The sequence below is a fragment of the Chelmon rostratus genome, chromosome 2 (genome assembly GCF_017976325.1).
Source record: "Chelmon rostratus isolate fCheRos1 chromosome 2, fCheRos1.pri, whole genome shotgun sequence".
Classification (NCBI taxonomy): domain Eukaryota; kingdom Metazoa; phylum Chordata; class Actinopteri; order Chaetodontiformes; family Chaetodontidae; genus Chelmon; species Chelmon rostratus.
The window spans coordinates 9,474,604-9,492,914 of NC_055659.1; the positions used below are offsets into that span (position 1 = coordinate 9,474,604).

Sequence of the window (18,311 nt, forward strand, 5' to 3'; positions counted from 1 at the left end):
GGGGGATGCTGCAGGAGTATAGACCACCAGGGCTGTTGCTACAAGCCATCTGGTCGCTTTATAACCAATTTGACAGCTGTGTCTGTAGTCTTGGCTCAAAATCAAAGACGTTTTCCAGTTTGTGATATTCATGGACAGTATGTCATGGTGCAGCAAAGTTGAAGAGAGCATCCGGTTTGGGAATCCACTTGTTACAGTTGATGTGGTTCTGCTGGCTTCATCAGACCGTGACCTTCAGCATGCACTGCGGTGGTTTGTAGCAGACTGTGAAGCAGCCAGGATGAGAGTCAGCGCCTCCAGGTCTGAAGCCATGGTTCATTGACGGACTGCTCACTCACTGCAACTGCGAGTGTGTTGCGGCTCCAAACGAGGGAGTTTGAGTATGTCATGATCTTATTCACGAGTGATGGTAAAACGGAACATGTGATGGACAGGTGGATCGGTGCAGCATCAGTAGTAACGTGGTGGCCGTTGTGCTGGACCATTGTGGTGACAAGGGAGCTGTGGTTGTGACCGAAACAACAAGACTGTGGATGCAAGCTGCTGATGTGAGTTTCCTCTGCAGGGTGGCTGGGCTCAGCCTCAGAGATAGGGCGAGGAGCTCAAACATCCAGCGGGAGCTTGAAGTAGAGCCACTGCTCCTTCACCCCGAAAAGGAGCCAGCTGAGGGAGTGGAGGTTTTCTTGCCTGGAGATGCCTTGGGATGCCCCAGAAGGAGCTGGAAAATGATGAAGGGGAGAGGGATGTCTCGAATACCCTGCTTAGCTGACCCCGCCTTGATTGAAGGGAAGAGAATGGATGGAGGAACAGATGGATTAATTTACAGTGAAGTTCACTTTCTGCTGTCCTCTGGAAGTTTGAGATTCAGACTCAGCTACAGAACAAATAGTTCATGGAGATGTTATCGCTTCATTTTTTGCTCAGCGGCAATACAGGACAGCTGAAGGATGGTTTCTTTGGTCACTAACCACCACGAATCTCAAATGAGACCATTTGGGACATGTTTGTTCAGTGGACACCAAACTGAATTTTGTTGTACAAACCTATCCATGTTCTGCCTCGCATGGCCTTTGAATGCCCACCAGCAGGCAGGCTGACAGGACATCGGTGCATGATGACATCCACCTCGAGCTTCTGTGTATAGTGATAAGATAACAGGCAGGGCAATGAGTTGATGGGGTGATGGAGATACACTGTATCTGGGGGTCAAAACTTTGACAAATTTACCTCTGAGGCTCAGGTCACTGAAGAGGTCAAAGTGTACCTGAGTGAGTGAGCGATGTAATCAACGAGTTGATTTGGGGCCATGGCAGTGATGGTGACATAACTACTGCGGAGACATCGTAGTGTATTATTTATTTTTAATCACTTTTTAATAACTTACTGGCATCACAGCATTATCATGATAATAATATTATTAAGTTGATTCATATGGAACCTTTCAAGAGCGGACAAAGTGCTTTACATAAGAAAAAAAAAGTAGAAAAATTTAAACAAATTATACTAAAGCATTCATCTCAATTTAGGAGTTATTGTTGTGATGTTGTTGATACCATTAGAAAATATCACCGATAGTAAACATTACACAAAAGTGCTTCATAGTAACCACTGACCTAGTCAAATACTACTGGACTTGTTGCACTCGTTCACTAACAGGCCTTTAAATGATAAAGATACCTGTTAACCTATTGGCTCAAGGTTTGCAAAAAGTAGGGTAACACATACAGTAAGTCAGTGTCTTCGGCTGCATATCGGATCACATCACCTGCTACCTTTGGTCGGATATTCTTTGTTCATTTAAGGTGTTTCTTCATGTCAACCATAAAAATACCTTCCAGTTAAGAACAATCAACCAATGATGGATCTGAGAGTGTTTATGACCCAGATACCCTCTAAACTTATAATCTATATACATGCAGCAAACTTTAATGAGATATTAAAAGCAAGAGTACGCTACATTTTAACAAAATATTTATCAAGGTGTTCCTTTCTTTCTGGATCTTTTTCATGCTTTTTGGAAAGGGTGCTTAATTTGTCTCAAAACTGGTCATATAAATCCCCGAGCAGAAAACCTCCCTCCCTGCTCGGTGTGAGCACGGGGCTACAACTAGCACAAGCTCAACCCTGCAGGGTGAGGGCCGATCATGCACTCGTCAAAGCCCTGGGGGGCCGCAAGACCGCATTTGTGGATGCTGTTCCGCGTGCTTGCATCACGTACATGCATCTGTTTTTTATGTGTGTGTACGTTAACTAATTAAACGCCCAAGTTTGTAGCACTTTGCAAATTTCAGGTCACAAATGGCGATTTTTTTTTTTCAGTGCAGCTAGAATGAAAGTCGATATGCACATTTTTCAGCTATCTTCTGACAAGGCTAAGTGTCAATATCCCTGCTAGCAGCTCAGTAAGGCTGTTCTTATGTGCATTGAGCTAAATGCTAACATCACCAGGCTAACATGCGTGCTATAACAATGCTAACAGTTGAGCACATTAGCATGAAGGTGGTCAAACAGATGGGACGGACAAAAGTGGCTTTTTCTCAACATTAATGTCATCAAGACACAAAAATAAATAATAAAAGCCATAGATAAGCTTTATCAAGATATCACAGTGTGTATTTAGTTAAGATAATCATTGGAGGTAGAGGTTGTCCTCATTTCCCATGCAGTTTTTCAGGACATGTAGTTCACTTAGTTCACAGACCTTTGTTAACTGTCCTCTCTCAGTGACGCTCAGCAACAGCAGTTCACCTCAGTCACCCCTGCCTCAACCAAGTAATACCTTCAAAATCAACGATGCAGTACAAAAATCACGGATACATATTTTGAATGGACTCTATGAGCAACAATGGTGGTTCTGAGGAAACATTTTACTTTACTATAACATACATAACTCTGCTCTTGCCTATTGACATTTGCCCTTTCCAAGGAACAAGCATAAGGCCTCATGTCTACCCTTTTCCATTCTTCAGCCTGCTGCTGTCAGAGAGGAGGGAGGTGGGCCCTTCTCCATCCAGGGAATCCTGACCCACATACTGAACTGGCCTTCCCCTTCACAGCCAGGAGGCAACAGCAGCCTCAGTGTATACAAGGAGGTCAGCAAGTTCACGGAGATCTCCTTCCTTAGCAGCTCCTGCTCCAGCCCTTCCTCATCATCTCTATCAATAGGAATGACCTACTTTCTGGGTAGTCAATACTCTATAGGCTATTGTGAGAGCCATCAAATAAGTAAAACCCCTGTTTGTCACTTACAAAACTTTATGTTTCATGATATTAACACTGGCTTGATGCTAAGAATTTTAATGGTAGGCCACACGAAATGTGCAACTAATCGGGACAAACTGAAAACTATGAATGACTGACAAAGTCTTAAAACAGTGAGAGTTGAACTGTTTTGCCTGCTTCGTCAACACTATTTCAGGACTCAGCTCTGTGAGAGCCTCTCTGCTGGTGGAGAGGTGCCCCTTGCATTACTTCACTCCTGCTCTGTTGTAAATATTTTCATTCTTAGTCTCAGGGTGGGCTTTGGGCAAAGGGGCACCTCACATTCTAGGTCAGCAGCGTTACGTGACCACTCAGGCTGATGTGACTGTAAGAAGCATTTCCATCTCCGCTATGGATCCCAACTAATCTCCTCCTCTGTGGCCTCTGCGTTATTTTTCCCCCGAGCACAGCGGTCTCTCACTGCTCACTTTCACGTATGAATGTGCATCTTTGTGCGTGACTGTGTTTCCCCTTCGCATGTGCCTGCACCCCTGCGTACGGAGCAGCCTCCACCTCAAACCCAATCACCGAACTCACTGACCTGTCAGTCAATTTGGACATGAGCGAGTTTGAGTCATCAGGTTTGCCTGGCCTGTGTGCTGATGACTCCGCTGCTGCCTGAGGAGGTCAGCTGCCCCCTATCTCAGTTCATCACTTATCTCTCTGCCTGCTGACGTCCCGAATACAGGGCCATCACCGATCTGAGTGTAAGAAGCAGAGGACAAGCGAGTCGCATGGTCATCAAAGTGACATCTTGCAGACGAGATGATGAGTCGAGAGCTGAGTGTTCAGTGGGTCAAGAGTCAGGGTTTCAATCTGGGACATTCAGTCAACTCAGGACGCCTCAGTTTAATCTGAAACATAGAGCAAACAGGGTATCTAACAGTAGTTTTCTTTGTTTTTTTATGTTTCGTTACTTGGTGATTGTATTTAATCATTTTTTTAATTTGGTTTTATTTAGTCTTGTTTTCTGCAGCTAAGGGGTGTCGGTTTATGTCGTATGGGGTATTTTTTGTAATCCTTTAAATGGAGATGTTAATACAGCTTGTCCATATTTTAGATAAATTATGTTGCCTATGTCTCTTTGTGTGCTGGGTTAATGGACCAGTACAATACATTTATGATTTTTGTATTTTGTAATTTCTTACAAAATAGATTTTTTTTTTCCATAAAGTGGCTTATACTTGTCCATACACACTAAAAGCAACAGCACTTGTGCGTCTTTTTCAGCTGATACTTAATATGTAAGCCGACAGACTCTGATGAACCGACAGCACAAACACACATCCTCCATACACACATTTATTACGGTACGAAACTTTGCAGTCACTTATCCTACACGAGGTCAAAGAGGCGGGTATTGCGTAGCACTATTTGCGTACAGAGAACATCACGAGAAAACATGTTTTCTCCATGACTTGCCCCCTGCGCAGTGCCAGCTGTCAGTGACACTGCCAGTGTTACCTCGTGTTCAATATGCCAGCAGACACCAGGACACTGTGAGGTTGAAGTCCTGAGCTGAAGCTTTGCTCAACAACCTGCTGCTCTCACTTTTTGCTGCGAAAGAAAATCGCTGAGAGAGCTCTCTCTCTACATTATGACAATACCCGATGTTCACTAATGCACCTTTAAAATTTTGTTTTTGCAGTAATTGGCTCTGCATAAATGCTAGCATTAGTAAATTTAGATAATATTTTTAATATTTGAAATGTTTCCATTGATTTGTCGGTTTTGCAAGCAGTGCACTTTAGTACCCTTTTTTTCATCTGTATGATTTTGCAATAACTTAAAGCTGCAAAGAACAATTATTTTCATTATCTGCTCATTCTTTTCTTGATTGATTGATAAATCATCTATAAAATACCAGAAATTATTCAAATTTACCCTGTTTTAGTTTTTCAGAGCTCAAGCTGTCTTAATGTCTTGTTTTGTACGAGCAGCAGTCTAAAGCCCAAACATACTCAGTTTACTATATATACATAATAAAGTTTAGTATATATATATATATGTGTGTGTGTGTGTGTGTGTGTGTGTGTATTTATATAAAACGCAGCAATGATCAACAACATTTGATGTCTATATATATATCAAGTTTTCCTGTAAATTAGAAATAAAAACAAACAGTGCAAAGGAATAAATGTCTAAAATGTAATGTAATAGATTACTTCATATACACAGGAAGTTGGTTGTTATGTATGGTTTATGCATGTACACAAATTTATATACAGTATTTACAGCATGCAGGACTTTGATTTGACCGCGATACGCACATGTTAAAGCTTTGAAACTGTAAATAAATTGTTTATGACTTGCAGGAAAGTGGATTTTAGTGTTTCAGAGTTACAGACACTATATGACTGAATTAACTGTCCACAGAACTTTTGGCCTTAAAGCTTGAAAAACAACAGAAAAAATTAATCCCTCATCAAAAAAGTTACTGATTAACTTTCTGTCAGTCGTCTGATCGTTTCGGCTCTATCCTCATGTTCTACAGCAGAAGTTCCAGTTTAATCCACATGTGAGAGCGGAAAACAAAGTTGCATCAATTTAAGTGGCCTTAGTGTCATTTTCTTCCATTAACCGCCTGCATTTCAGGCCAAGAGCGGAAGTGTTCAGAAGAATCGATGTTTGAAGGGGAGCTTCTCTGATTCTTCTCATGAAGCCAAGTTTACTTTGCTGTGGGAGGTGCTTCTTCTGAGAAAACGACCCAAGTGACGTCAGGGTTTAGTTCATCTTGAGCTTGAGACATCAGATCTTCAGCAGACAGCTTGCTCCACACCGGGCTTATGAAGCTTGATAGACATGGACATTAAAGTCTAATGAAACTTCACAAAATTAAGCAACACATATTTTGTTTGTACATGTTGTCCATGTGCTCTAGCGTCTGATGTCCTTTTCTGATTTGATGCGCTCATCATCAGGACGACATTATCTGTCTGTGCCACTCTGTTTTATGGATGCGTTTTGCTCAGGTCTTTGGAGAGAGCATGGTTAAGGTTAAAACAAATACTCTGTTCAGGACCATCAGGATCATTGCTACAATGCTAATGTTCAGGAGCTATCTCCTTCAGATTTTTTTAAAGAAACAATGTTTTCTGTCAGTTGGAGACAGGAAACAGGTTTTACTGATCCATCCACCCAGTTCGACTTCTTCTCTATGCAGACATCGATTTTGACATATGGTCTCCCAACTTCACAGAGATGCTATGCTAAATTACCAGAGCCCTGAAACGAATAGGTTGCTGCCATGGGAAACACGCTTATTTGCTTGCTTATCAAGAGTTAAATGAGAAGATCAATACCACTCTCACATCTGTACGATAAACATGAAGCCACTGCCAGTAGCTAGCTACCTTAGCTTAGCATAAAGACTGGAAATGGGCTAGCTAGCCTGGCCCTGTCTGAAGGTGAGAAAATCTGCCCGCCAACACCTCTGAAGCCCACTAATCAATACTTTATATCTTGTTTGTTTAATCTGTACAAAGCTGAAGGAAGTCACTGTGCCTGACCAAGACATGGTCTCACACACAACTTTCACCATACTGCAACTTCTTGTTTTTTTGACATTTGTACTGATAAAACAAACAAAATGTATAAAACTTGTTAATTAATTAGTTTTTGTAGGAGTTTGTTTGGACAGACTAGCTGATTCCTCGTGTTTTCTAGACCATGTCAGCTTCATGAGACATCGATCTTCCCAACCAGCTCTCTGCAGGACAACATGTAGGTGCATCGGTCTAATATTATGGACCATTGCACAACTGCACCTGCTTTTGCAACAGGCGTAAATGTGTATGATATTAATAATAAACTGACAAACATATACTAATTGCGAAAGCTGCCTGATGTCATGTGATAGCATGATGAGTCGTAAACACCATGTTCTGAATCCTAGAGTGAGAGAGAGCAATTGAACAAATATGTGTGTGGGTGGTGGGTTTTTTTTCTTTCTTTCTTTGGGGGGGTGAGGGGGATGATTAATGTGCGTGTGTGTGTGTGTGTGTGTTACATCTGGGGAGGCTCTCTAACTCCCCAATATGTAACAAACATCAGTCAAGGTTCAAGGTTGTTCCGATGCCACCTGAGAGTCTGTGAATGTGCACTTTTACAGGGTAACAACACGGGGCCCCTGCACATGTTATTTAAGTTATGCCAGCTCTGAGGGGGCGGCGTGTGTGTGTGCAATATGCGTGTGTAGTGTGTACGTGTGTGTGCATGTGTGCGTGTGTGTGTGTGTGCATGAGAGCAAGGGGAGAGTGATATCCAAGATGGTGATTTCACCACAGGTAGAGAGTCATCTAAAAGAAAAGCCTTATCAGAAAGCTGATTAATAAAATGGATCAAGTGATGAATTTCGCAGCTTTCCTCTTGGTGTTTTAGACCTGCTTGCTTTGTCTTACGTGCACTTAATAAAAGCTTTTTCACTGATGCAAAAGCTGGAACAGTTTGGAATTTCTAAAATTTCACAGCAGAGGTTGCATGGAAATTTCTGGAAACATTTAAAATGAATGTGTCTGAGAGATGATTTTAATAAGCATGTATGTGCCATTATAATAAACATTCTAATAGAGAGTTGCACTGAAAATGCCCACTTACCCCCTGTCACCCCTCCACAAAGAACACACACTCCAAAACACAAACAAAGCAAACACACACACACACACAACCTGCAATCTCTCAAATATTTGCCCACGATGCAGAAGTGTGGCAGTAGTATTTGCTTTGCCAAAGTTTCGGTTCTTCCGATCGCGGGTCGCTCTGAAACACGGTTCAAGCGAACCGCGTCACCTCCGATGTGGCCTGTGTGTTTATTTATAAAGAGAGGAGGGGGGGGGCAAGGGCACTTCCTCGGTCTTTCTGGGGTCATACGATCCTCCCAACGTGGATCCATAAATGAATGGTGGGCTCGACGGCCACACCATGCAGGACCGGTCCCTGATTGGTTCAATGCACCGCAGGAATAAACACTCTCAGGGTATATATATTGGCGTCAAGGTGTGACACTTCCAAGAAACGAGAAACCCCCAAGATAATAAAGAAGAGCCATCAGATCATTCCGCGTTAAAAAAAAAAAAAAAACAGATCTAGAAATTTAAGGATGAGGGCGCAGATTCAAAAAGTTCCTCAGATTGTTGAGTTGCTGAGGAAGAAGTCTGTAGGGCTGCAGCACTTCAAACCAACATCCTCAGTGTGCGTCCTGGAGGAGAAGGATGCTGTGGAGGCTGCGCGCTGCCCTCACGCTGCGTCGAGAGCGCACAGCCTGGACGCGATCCCGGGACCCACCAACTGGCCCCTGGTGGGCAGCCTGGTTGAACTTCTCCGGAAAGGAGGCCTGACAAGACAACACGAAGCACTGGTACAGTGAAACGACAGACTTTTTCTTTAGCTGTCTGCTTTTTCTGATGGAAAACAGCATATTTTATCTCTCCATTTTAATTTTCTTAAACGAATAAAAACGTTAAACTGTGTGTTTTCACTCACGTTAGATTTCTCTGGTTGGTTACTATCTCTTTAAATCTATTCCAGGTTGATTATCATAAGAAATTCGGCAAGATTTTCCGGCTGAAGCTGGGCTCTTTTGAGTCGGTGCACATTGGCGCACCTTGCTTGCTGGAGGCGCTCTATCGGAAGGAGGGAAGTTACCCTCAGAGGCTGGAGATCAAACCCTGGACAGCATACAGAGACCTGAGAGACGAGGCGTACGGACTCCTCATCCTGTAAGCAGCCTTTCCATTCCTCCTTTATTCTTTTACAAAATGCCCAAAGCTCGCCTTGTACGCGTCTCTTGGAGCGCGAGAAGAGGCGCAAACGTTTGATATGAAAGCGCACTGAATCCAAACTGCTGGTTTGCAGGGAGGGGAAGGACTGGCAGAGGGTGAGGAGCGCTTTTCAGCAGAAGCTCATGAAACCGACAGAGGTGGTGAAGCTTGATCGCAAAATAAACGAGGTGAGGTTCAGACACTGAAAATGTGAGGGTTTGCGTTCGCAACGAGTTATATTTGTGATGCATGACTGACACTTTTCTCTGTGCATGCAGGTGTTGGTAGACTTCGTTGGCAGAATTGGAAAAATGAACGTCAATGGAAAGATTGAAGACTTGTACTTCGAGCTGAATAAATGGTCGTTTGAGAGTAAGTTCAACTGTTTTTGTTCTTCATTAGAGCTGCAAGAGAGGATTATTCTCACCATCAGTTAATCGAATGATTGATTTCTCCCTCTATTCTACAGTGCATGAAATGTCTAAAATAGAGAATCACAGCTGTGAAAAGTTTAGTCTTCACGTGTGTTGTTTTGTGCAACCAGCAGACCCAAAGATTTTTAGTTTGCAGTCCTATGAGACAAATAAAAGTAGAAAAAAAGCTCCCATGAGCAGCTGGAACAAGGGAATGTTTGGCATTTTAAAAAATGACTCGATTGATTAACTGATGTCCAAAGTGGTTGCACAATGATTTTCTTTTTAGTTTTTATAAATGCAAGTTATGAAGTGTGCAGATATGAATTTTAAACTGAAAATGACCGTTCTCTTTTTATGTTTAATGTGTAAATATTTTACCCTGAAACTCACTCTTTGCTTTATTGTCTCATTCAGCCATTTGTCTCGTCCTCTATGACAAGAGATTTGGTCTTCTGCAAGAGAAAGTCAACGAGGAGGCCATGAACTTCATCACAGCTGTGAAAACAGTGAGTTCACCTGTTATTCCGCTCATAGCAGCAGTGTGTGCAGTAGCAGGGGACACCTGGGATGATCTGTGCGACTGACTGAGCCTGAAGAATCGTTGTAGTTCATCAGGTTCATCAGCTGAACTGCAGCCATGTATGCAGCAGTCCAGTATCTGACTGACACTCTCACTGTATTTACTGGGATTTGGGGCAAACCAATATCATCCACAGTCAAGAGATAATAAGGGGAGGCTCACAAAGGTCTCACAGGGCAGTGGGTGCAAGAAAAAAAAACAGAAGATCCTTGAAAAGGATTGCTTCAAAGATTTTCTGTGGCGCTGACGGTGATTAGATTAAACATCTAATCCTTTTTTTTTTCTCCTTTGCTCTGCCCTCTTTGTCTTTCTTCTGTAAGATGATGAGCACCTTTGGCATGATGATGGTCACACCGGTGGAGCTCCACAAGAGCCTCAACACCAAAACATGGCAGGACCACACAGCCGCATGGGACCGCATTTTCAGCACAGGTACAAACACACATTTCTCAAAATACAAAATAAAATTCAAATGCAACCCCCTCCCTCTGCAGATTACTCTCGTTTCACAAAGCTCTGGTACAGTTTGCACTTCTCTGTGATGTGCAAACCAGTTTGAGCTCACTTCCAGTCAGATGATAGATAGATAAGAACAGGCAGAGGGTGGGTTTGAACTGGGTGCCTCTGTGTTTTTTGTGTACTTGGCACTCTGGGTAAATGGCAGCCAGAGTTGTAGTAAACTGCATGACCTAAGAGGGAGAAATCTGCCAAATATTTGTAATAGGAGGTTGGAGGGGGTACGCAGAGGGAGGAGGAAAGTGATGCTGGTTGTGCTGTTTGTTTGGATGTAGCTCATTACAACCTCTGGCTCACAAACGCACACACAAACACACACTTTCCCGACATTTGGTGGCAAAAAAAAGTACTTTTGGCTGTGTGAGAGCGAGTGAGGTAGTTTTATTATTTGTTCAGAGTCTTTTTAGTGGCAGAAAGCTGTCAGTTAGACTTTAAGTTACTTTTTGTTTTTGTGTCATGTGATTTAAATAATGTTTAGCCCCTAGAAGCTTATGACTCACATGCACAGTCAGGGATCAAACATCTGGAACAGCTGTACAGAAATAGCGAGGCGTCATGGGAGCCTCACAGCCTCACATGGTTCAGATCATATGGATGTAATGTCATGTTAGGACAAAACATCAGACCTACGCATTTAGAAGTAGAAATTAAGCTTCACACATTATGTGCATGGTGTAAACATTGTAGCCAGTCACGCTCACATACAACCTAATGCATAAGTCATACAGGGAATAGACAACAAGAAATATGCTTTAGAGCTTTAATTTGCTAATTCAGCCTACGAGCAATGCAACATCATATTAGTTTATTTATCAAATATCAGATATATTCACAGCCCAGCAGAGAAAAGCAGCAAATCCTCACATTGGAGAAGCTGCTACCAGCATATATTTAGAATTTTTACTCAATAAATAACTTAAATGATGCATCAGTTACAATTTTGTCAATCACCTTAATTAATCAACTTATTGTTTATATGTGAGGTTTTAAAGCAACACGAGACCTTTTGATTAAGCAACTTTTGTTGAAGCGAACGAGCTGTTGTGGCTACACCCCTTAACAAGAATGAGACTCAAATCATTATGAGCCAAACATGTGATTTGATTTAATAAAAAAATGTATGATTACATCTTTGCTGTGTTGTGTTTCCTCAGCCAAAGTTTACATAGACAAGAAGTTGAAGAGGAACGCCGTCAGAGCTCCCGATGACCTGATCGGTGACATCTTACATCACAGCTGTCTCTCTAAGAAGGAGCTTTACGCCGCCATCACAGAGCTGCAGATCGGAGGAGTCGAGACGGTGAGCAATGTTTTAGACAATTAAGACTCTCGTGTTGTTTACTGGAAGAGTTTGACATTTAGGGGAATACACTTAATCGCTTTATTGCAGAGAGTTAGATGAAAAGATGAACATCACTCTCATGTGGGTCCATTCAGTATGAAGCTGCAGCCAATTAACTTAGCTTAGCATGCAAAGTGGAAATGGAGGAATCGGTGAGCCTGGCTATTTAAAGGTAACAAAATCCATTTTGTTGTTACCAGACAGAGCCAGGCTAGCTGCCTAGCCTTTGTTTATGCTAAGCTAAGCTAACTAGCTGCTAGCCGCAGCCCAGTACTTACTGGGCAGATGCTGCACGAGAGCGATATCAATCCTCTCATCTAACTCTCTGCAAGAAAGCAAATAAAAGTATGTCAGACTATTCCGTTAAAGCTGTGTGTTCATTTACACTTTATGCTCGTGAAGAAAAAACAGATTAGCACACCACCTACAGTACAGTCATGAGCACAGGTTAGTCTTTTAAGTGTTTTACCTTTCGCCTATTTTCCTTCGAGTAGGGAAAGGGGGGAAAAAAACTGTTCAGCCTCTAAAGCAAACAGGTGCTGCAGTTACAGTGCTTCAAAGCAGAAAGTGAATGTGGTGGGGATGTAATGTTAACTGAGGAGCCTTTGAGGAACCCCAAACATTCCTCAGCTCCTAACAGGACCCCACTGAGGAATGCACTTATAGTAGCTGCCTCACTAAGTGACATCTCCTCTCTTCCTCTCTCCCTCTCGCTCTGCTTACGTTTCTCAGACCGCCAACAGCATGCTGTGGGCTATTTTCAACCTGTCGCGTAACCCCGGCGCCCAGAGGAAGCTGCTGGAGGAGATTAGAGAGGTGGTAGCTCCCGGCCAAGACCCATGTGGAGAGCACATCAAGAGCATGCCTTACCTCAAGGCCTGCCTCAAGGAATCTATGAGGTACAGTACAACAGGGTCAGCTGCAGAAAGCTCCTGACTGCTACTGCAGTTACATACCTAGCGGGCAATAAACAAGACTGAATTGGCCTCTATGTCCGACTATACAGCTCACGATCAAGTTAAAAATGGCTGTAGCTGTGCAGCACATCACAAAGCATCTACCCAGAAATTAGATTTTTCTAAACACTCTGCAGTTCCCAGTCAGGCAAGATGGTTGCATCACAATTTCACCCAGTACCACGGAGATTAAAACTCACACACATGACTGGCTCAAAAACAAGCTTCATGAGATATGATGGCATGAGCAGCAACAACCAGTGGTCGCAGCTTAAAATCCACCGTGTGGTCACGTTCAAATCACTTCCTAACCCTGACACGGTCCACTTTCGCCCCTGTTCTTGTGCAGTCACAAGTTGTCTAACCTGTTATTTAAGGCTAATTCCATAACCACATCACCCAGGGAATGTATATGCCCTCTGACTGGAGATTATATCTCACTTCATCTTGCACTGTGAAAAACATCGGAGTATGTTCAGCTCCCGTTAAACAGCTTAGATATGTGTGTTATGCTACACTATAGCTTCACTGAGGCAATATTCCCATACACTTTTTTTTTTTTCTCAAATTCTTACAGGTTATCGCCATCAGTCCCATTCACCAGCAGGACCCTGGACAAAGACACTGTGTTGGGAGATTATGCCATTCCCAAAGGAGTAAGTGGCTTAGTTCTCGTTACCATACACCTGACATGAGCACATTACAGTCTTGTATTCATTTACATTTGACTGATGTCTGAATGAAACGTGTTACAAAAACCTGCTCACATACTGTACAAAGTCTAAATGGAGTAACTCTAATGCAGCAGCATGTGCAATTCAGTAAACGGCATGGAGGGATCAGATTTACAGCAATGAGGTCTTTGCCGGACTTCTTAATCTACTGTGCTATCTGCTCCACTTCTCTTCAGCGAGGAGTGAAAATGTGCTACGTGTGATTTTCCAATGATGTCTGTAAAACTGCAAAAGAAAACGAACGCTTTAATCGTTATTTTCATTCACTTACAGACAGTTTTAATGATAAACAGCCACGCTCTGGGCTCTAACGAGGAGTACTTCGACGACGGGAAGCAGTTCAAACCTGAGCGCTGGCTGCGGGAGAACGGCACCATCAACCCCTTTGCCCACGTTCCCTTCGGCATCGGAAAGAGGATGTGCATCGGCCGACGGCTGGCGGAGCTGCAGCTGCAGCTGGCTATGTGCTGGGTAAGATCAGACTGTTCACTTCAGTATGTAGACTCAGTCAGCTCACATGGAAGCAGTGGACCAGTAGCTAGTTCAAACTGGGACTCATAAAACACCAGGCTTCATATCACTGCTTACTGAGTCTCTTTGATTTTTCTGTCACATGACTCGCACAAAGCTTCAACCGACTGATCAAATCTTTCCTACAGCTGGTCAGAGACTACGAGATTGTGGCAACAGACAATGAGCCGCTTGACGTGATCCATTCAGGACTTTTGGTCCCCAACAGAGAACTGCCTGTTGCCTTCATCAGGAGATGAGGTGAGAAGAAAATCTCCAAAAGTTTGATATTCTGGGTTAGATTGATAGAGAAGATTGACACCACTCTCTAACACACTCCACTGGACAGAGCCAGGCTAGCTGTTTCCCCGTTTCCAGTCTTTGTGCTAAGCTAAGCTAACAGGCTGCAGGCTGCGGCTTCTTATTTACCGAGTGGTATCAATCTTCTACTTGAATCTTTCTTTCATGAGTTCAAGTTCAAGTTTGACTTCAATCTAGCTTCCTCATTCACTGTAACTACAAAGGGACATGGAGACGGTGGCATTCAAACCATCTCATTATCTCTTCTTCTCCCTCCCCTCTCAGGCTCCATATTCAACTCATCTGGACGTAGTGACAGAAAGATGATACCTCTGTTGCCATGGCCCTGATGGTCCAGTGACTCCCTGTATTGCTGCTCTGTAAATAGAAAAGAAAGACGAAGAAATTATTATACATGTAATCATGCCGTGAATACCTCAAGCTTATTTAAAAGTATTACTTACGACTGTCAATGACTGACCAAAATACCAGTTGTTATGTACAAACTGAATGTTGTACCAAGGCAGCTGTCTTCAAATCTTAATGTAATGTCAGCATGTGTATGTAAATGTCAAACTATTACTTTTTGCTTTTCCTTGTTTCATAAATTATATATATATATATATATATGTAGGTCACACATATGTTTATTTTTCTTTGTGTATATAAAGTGCAATTATAATATTGTGTTATTGTACATTGTTTTATGTAGAGACATATTTTATTCACTGAAATAAAAACTTTAATAAATGAGTTAAAACTTGGTATTAAAGTGTTTGGCTGATTTGGACTTTTCACATCTTAAGTATTCAAATCAGACTAAATTGAGCTAATCCACACATTTTTACATTGAATAAATCCAAATCCTCTTCAGGTGAAGACAAGCTGCTGATTAAATACTTTCAAACAGCGCCGAGTGGTCACGCGTGTTAAGCGTAATGTCTTTTCTGTGTACGTCAGGGTTTCGTAACCTTGTTGACTCCTTAAAATGAAGACATGTCCAGTTGTGACCCCTCGTCTCAGGTTCCGGCCTCTGTGTGGACGTGAATTATGAGTTTTCTTTCTTCTCCTCCTCTTTAGAGGCCTGACCAGCTGAAAGTATTCACTATTTGATGTGGAAAAATAGTAGAATCTTGAGTCAACACAGTTAAAACACGACGATATGTCTCAAAGTCTTTGCCGGTGTGTGTGTGTGTGTGTGTGTGTGTGTGTGTGTGTGTGTGTGTGTGTGAATGGATGAATGAGAGACAAGAGCTATATAAATACAGCAAATTACCTTCTTTTTTTAAGCATTTGCATTGAAAATAAGGCTGCAACTAATGATTATTATCAATACAGATTCACCTGTCTTTCATTTTCGTTGATTAATTGTTCACTTGTTTTATTATAAAGTCCCAGAAAGTAGCGAAAAAAAAATCTGAGAAGCTGAAACTTGAAAACATTTGACATTTTTGCTTGCAAAACTTTTTGTCAAAACAGTTGCACATTAATTTTACTGTCAATCAACTAATCGATTAATAACGTCAGCTCTAATTGAAAACAGAAATATTCTCACTGCACTAGCAGACAAGCAAAGACATGACTTGGTTAGAAAGAGGTTTTTGCAGGTATCGTTTGACCCCTCAGAGTTAACCACCATTGGGAACCACTGCTGTCGATAGCAAACTTTATCTGCAACTCGCAGCATATTTTGGTGCAGTAAGCAGATGCATTGCCACTCACAGTAACCAATAGAATCACTCATCGGTGGTTGAAATTAAACTCAAGTTCTTACATTTTTGAGCTATTTATTGTTAACATGAACATTTCCTTTTTGTGCTACTCTGTAGTTGATTTCAGAGGTAAAAATATTGTTCTTTGTATTGTACTACATTTATTTGACAGTTATAGATACCTCATGATCATTAAAGGGAACATGAGACACTGTTGTGGCAGTAATAGCTTCAGCTAAAGCATTAAAAATAAATGCTTACACAGTAATATCTAGTCGTGTCTGGAGAGCAGCAACACCCTGGTGTGTACAGGTATCGAGAGTTTTTTCTTCATTAATATTCACAGGTGATACCCACACATTTAAGGACGAGATACATTGCTCAATTTAAAGCAAAGCATAGGCCCTAGTGAGGATTGAACTCACGACCCCTGGTTTACAAGACCAGTGCTCTAACCACTGAGCTATAGAGCCCCATAAAGATGCATTATAATGCGCATTTCGCGCGCACGACAGATGGAACAGACGATTAAAACTGTTTCAGTTCACTTCACGCCTTATCTAATCTATTAGCCTTGGTTCCTAATCAGTGAGAGTCATTGTTAATGTGTGTTTTACTATTCTGACCCAACCCTACAATCTCAAAATCATGTTACACAATATCGTTGCCTACTGTTACTGCATACTGAAGGTTACAGGGTTACTTGTGTGAAGAAAGAGTGTTATGAGGTTAGGGGCTTATACGTCATATTACTATATTTGGAATGAATGGAACTGAACTACCTAACAGTATAGTGCACAAAGCAGTTAAAACTACCACCGCCTGATGTGATATATAGAATGTAATATATGATTTTATGTCACTCACACAGAAAAGACAGGACAGCAGTGTTTACAGTTCAGACAGGTGGGACTAATGCTTTGAAAGTGGCCTGATGAGATAAACACCGTCACTCAGTGGTATGTCACGTATTCTGTCCTGACATCGCCTCCCTGGCAGTTTCGCACTAGTTCACACCTTGATTCATGCGACTCTGATGACTTTCACATGAGTGCCGTGTGACCTAAAGACTCACATGTGACCTCAGGTGACATCAACATGTGAACCAGTCGGAAGAAGTTAAAATGCCGCCACTCCAAAGGGCTCCATGAGTCAGGAGGAGTGATGCAAGATGAAACATGTTGGAAATGAATTAATCAAGATGAAAACCTTTGGAGACGCTAGGCAACGAGTAAACCACACACACGTTTCATGTTTTCTGATCAAGTTCACATCGGTGACCCATGTTGATATATATTCGTGTTGCTTTCTATTCACATTTTGAGGGGTTTGCAATCACAAATGACAAAAAAATATGTCACCTATGTCTGGTGTTATAGCCATGCAGATTACATTACATCACAATCACCTGGCCATTGTCCAAAACAACTTACAGTAAGTGTATTGTTTAATTGTATTATTGTTTTATTCATTAGAAATACTTTCTACTAAGAAACTTGTACTTATAAAAGCTGCTGGCAGGTCTGTGTATTAGAGTGACACTATACAGACAAACACATCTGTGTCTGAGAGTAGCACATTTTCATCTTATTTGCACTTAAATATGAGTGCAAACTTCAGTTTAGGTAGTCTTACTTGCACTTAAACCTAAACTTAGGCCCTAGTGAGGATTGAACTCACGACCCCTGGTTTACAAGACCAGTGCTCTAACCACTGAGCTATAGAGCCCCTTTTTGCTGCTAAAACATCTGTTTTTTTTTTTCGAATCAGTGTGATAAATGCTGATAAATAAGAGAAAAACTGTAGTCTGATACAGTATCTTCTTCTCTCTTCTCTATCTTCTTCTCTTGCTCAAATAAGAGCATAACAAGAAACTGCACCTACATTGTTGTTGAAAGATATAAATCATTAAGACTATTTCATGGCTTAAATCACAGCATGTGTTACAGTAATGTGGGGCGTACTGAAGGTGACTGCCCAGTTGTCTAATGGAGAAAAGGCAGAGATCTCTGAACCACAGCTATACTTTGTGCATGGCTACATACCAGATTAATGCGAAAAATATAGAGTTTTTTTTTTTTATGATGATTTGGAGGAGTCGACACTTTAAATAACAGACACTGAACTCGTGTGGAGGGGAATTGTGCAATAGTGCCACCCAGTGGCCACAATCTGCCTGCACTGACCTGATTATTTTTAGGATTCGATCTCTTTATTATGAGTGC

General features: G+C 41.9%; 1 protein-coding gene and 2 non-coding genes across 3 annotated transcripts; 1 reads left to right on the top strand and 2 right to left on the bottom strand.

The window, feature by feature from the left end:
• The first annotated feature begins 8,359 nt into the window (after positions 1-8,359).
• LOC121613898 (1,25-dihydroxyvitamin D(3) 24-hydroxylase, mitochondrial) lies at positions 8,360-14,334 on the top strand. Its single transcript, XM_041947601.1, has 11 exons — positions 8,360-8,617; positions 8,788-8,978; positions 9,115-9,208; positions 9,299-9,392; positions 9,851-9,942; positions 10,337-10,448; positions 11,687-11,832; positions 12,607-12,773; positions 13,408-13,486; positions 13,838-14,035; positions 14,224-14,334. Exons 1-11 carry the CDS (start codon positions 8,360-8,362, stop codon positions 14,332-14,334), a joined length of 1,542 nt encoding a protein of 513 aa, XP_041803535.1.
• A 2,152-nt stretch (positions 14,335-16,486) lies between these two features.
• On the bottom strand, positions 16,487-16,559 carry trnat-ugu. The gene has a single exon. It is a non-coding gene; the product is annotated as a tRNA-Thr (tRNA).
• A 1,182-nt stretch (positions 16,560-17,741) lies between these two features.
• trnat-ugu lies at positions 17,742-17,814 on the bottom strand. The gene has a single exon. It is a non-coding gene; the product is annotated as a tRNA-Thr (tRNA).
• Between the last annotated feature and the right edge of the window lie 497 nt (positions 17,815-18,311).

Coding starts and splice junctions, on each gene's coding strand:
- LOC121613898 (XM_041947601.1), top strand. CDS start 8,360: ATGAGGGCGCAGATTCAAAAAGTTCCTCAGATTGTTGAGTTGCTGAGG. Junction 8,618..8,787: donor CAAGACAACACGAAGCACTG/GTACAGTGAAAC, acceptor AATCTATTCCAG/GTTGATTATCATAAGAAATT. Junction 8,979..9,114: donor GCGTACGGACTCCTCATCCT/GTAAGCAGCCTT, acceptor GCTGGTTTGCAG/GGAGGGGAAGGACTGGCAGA.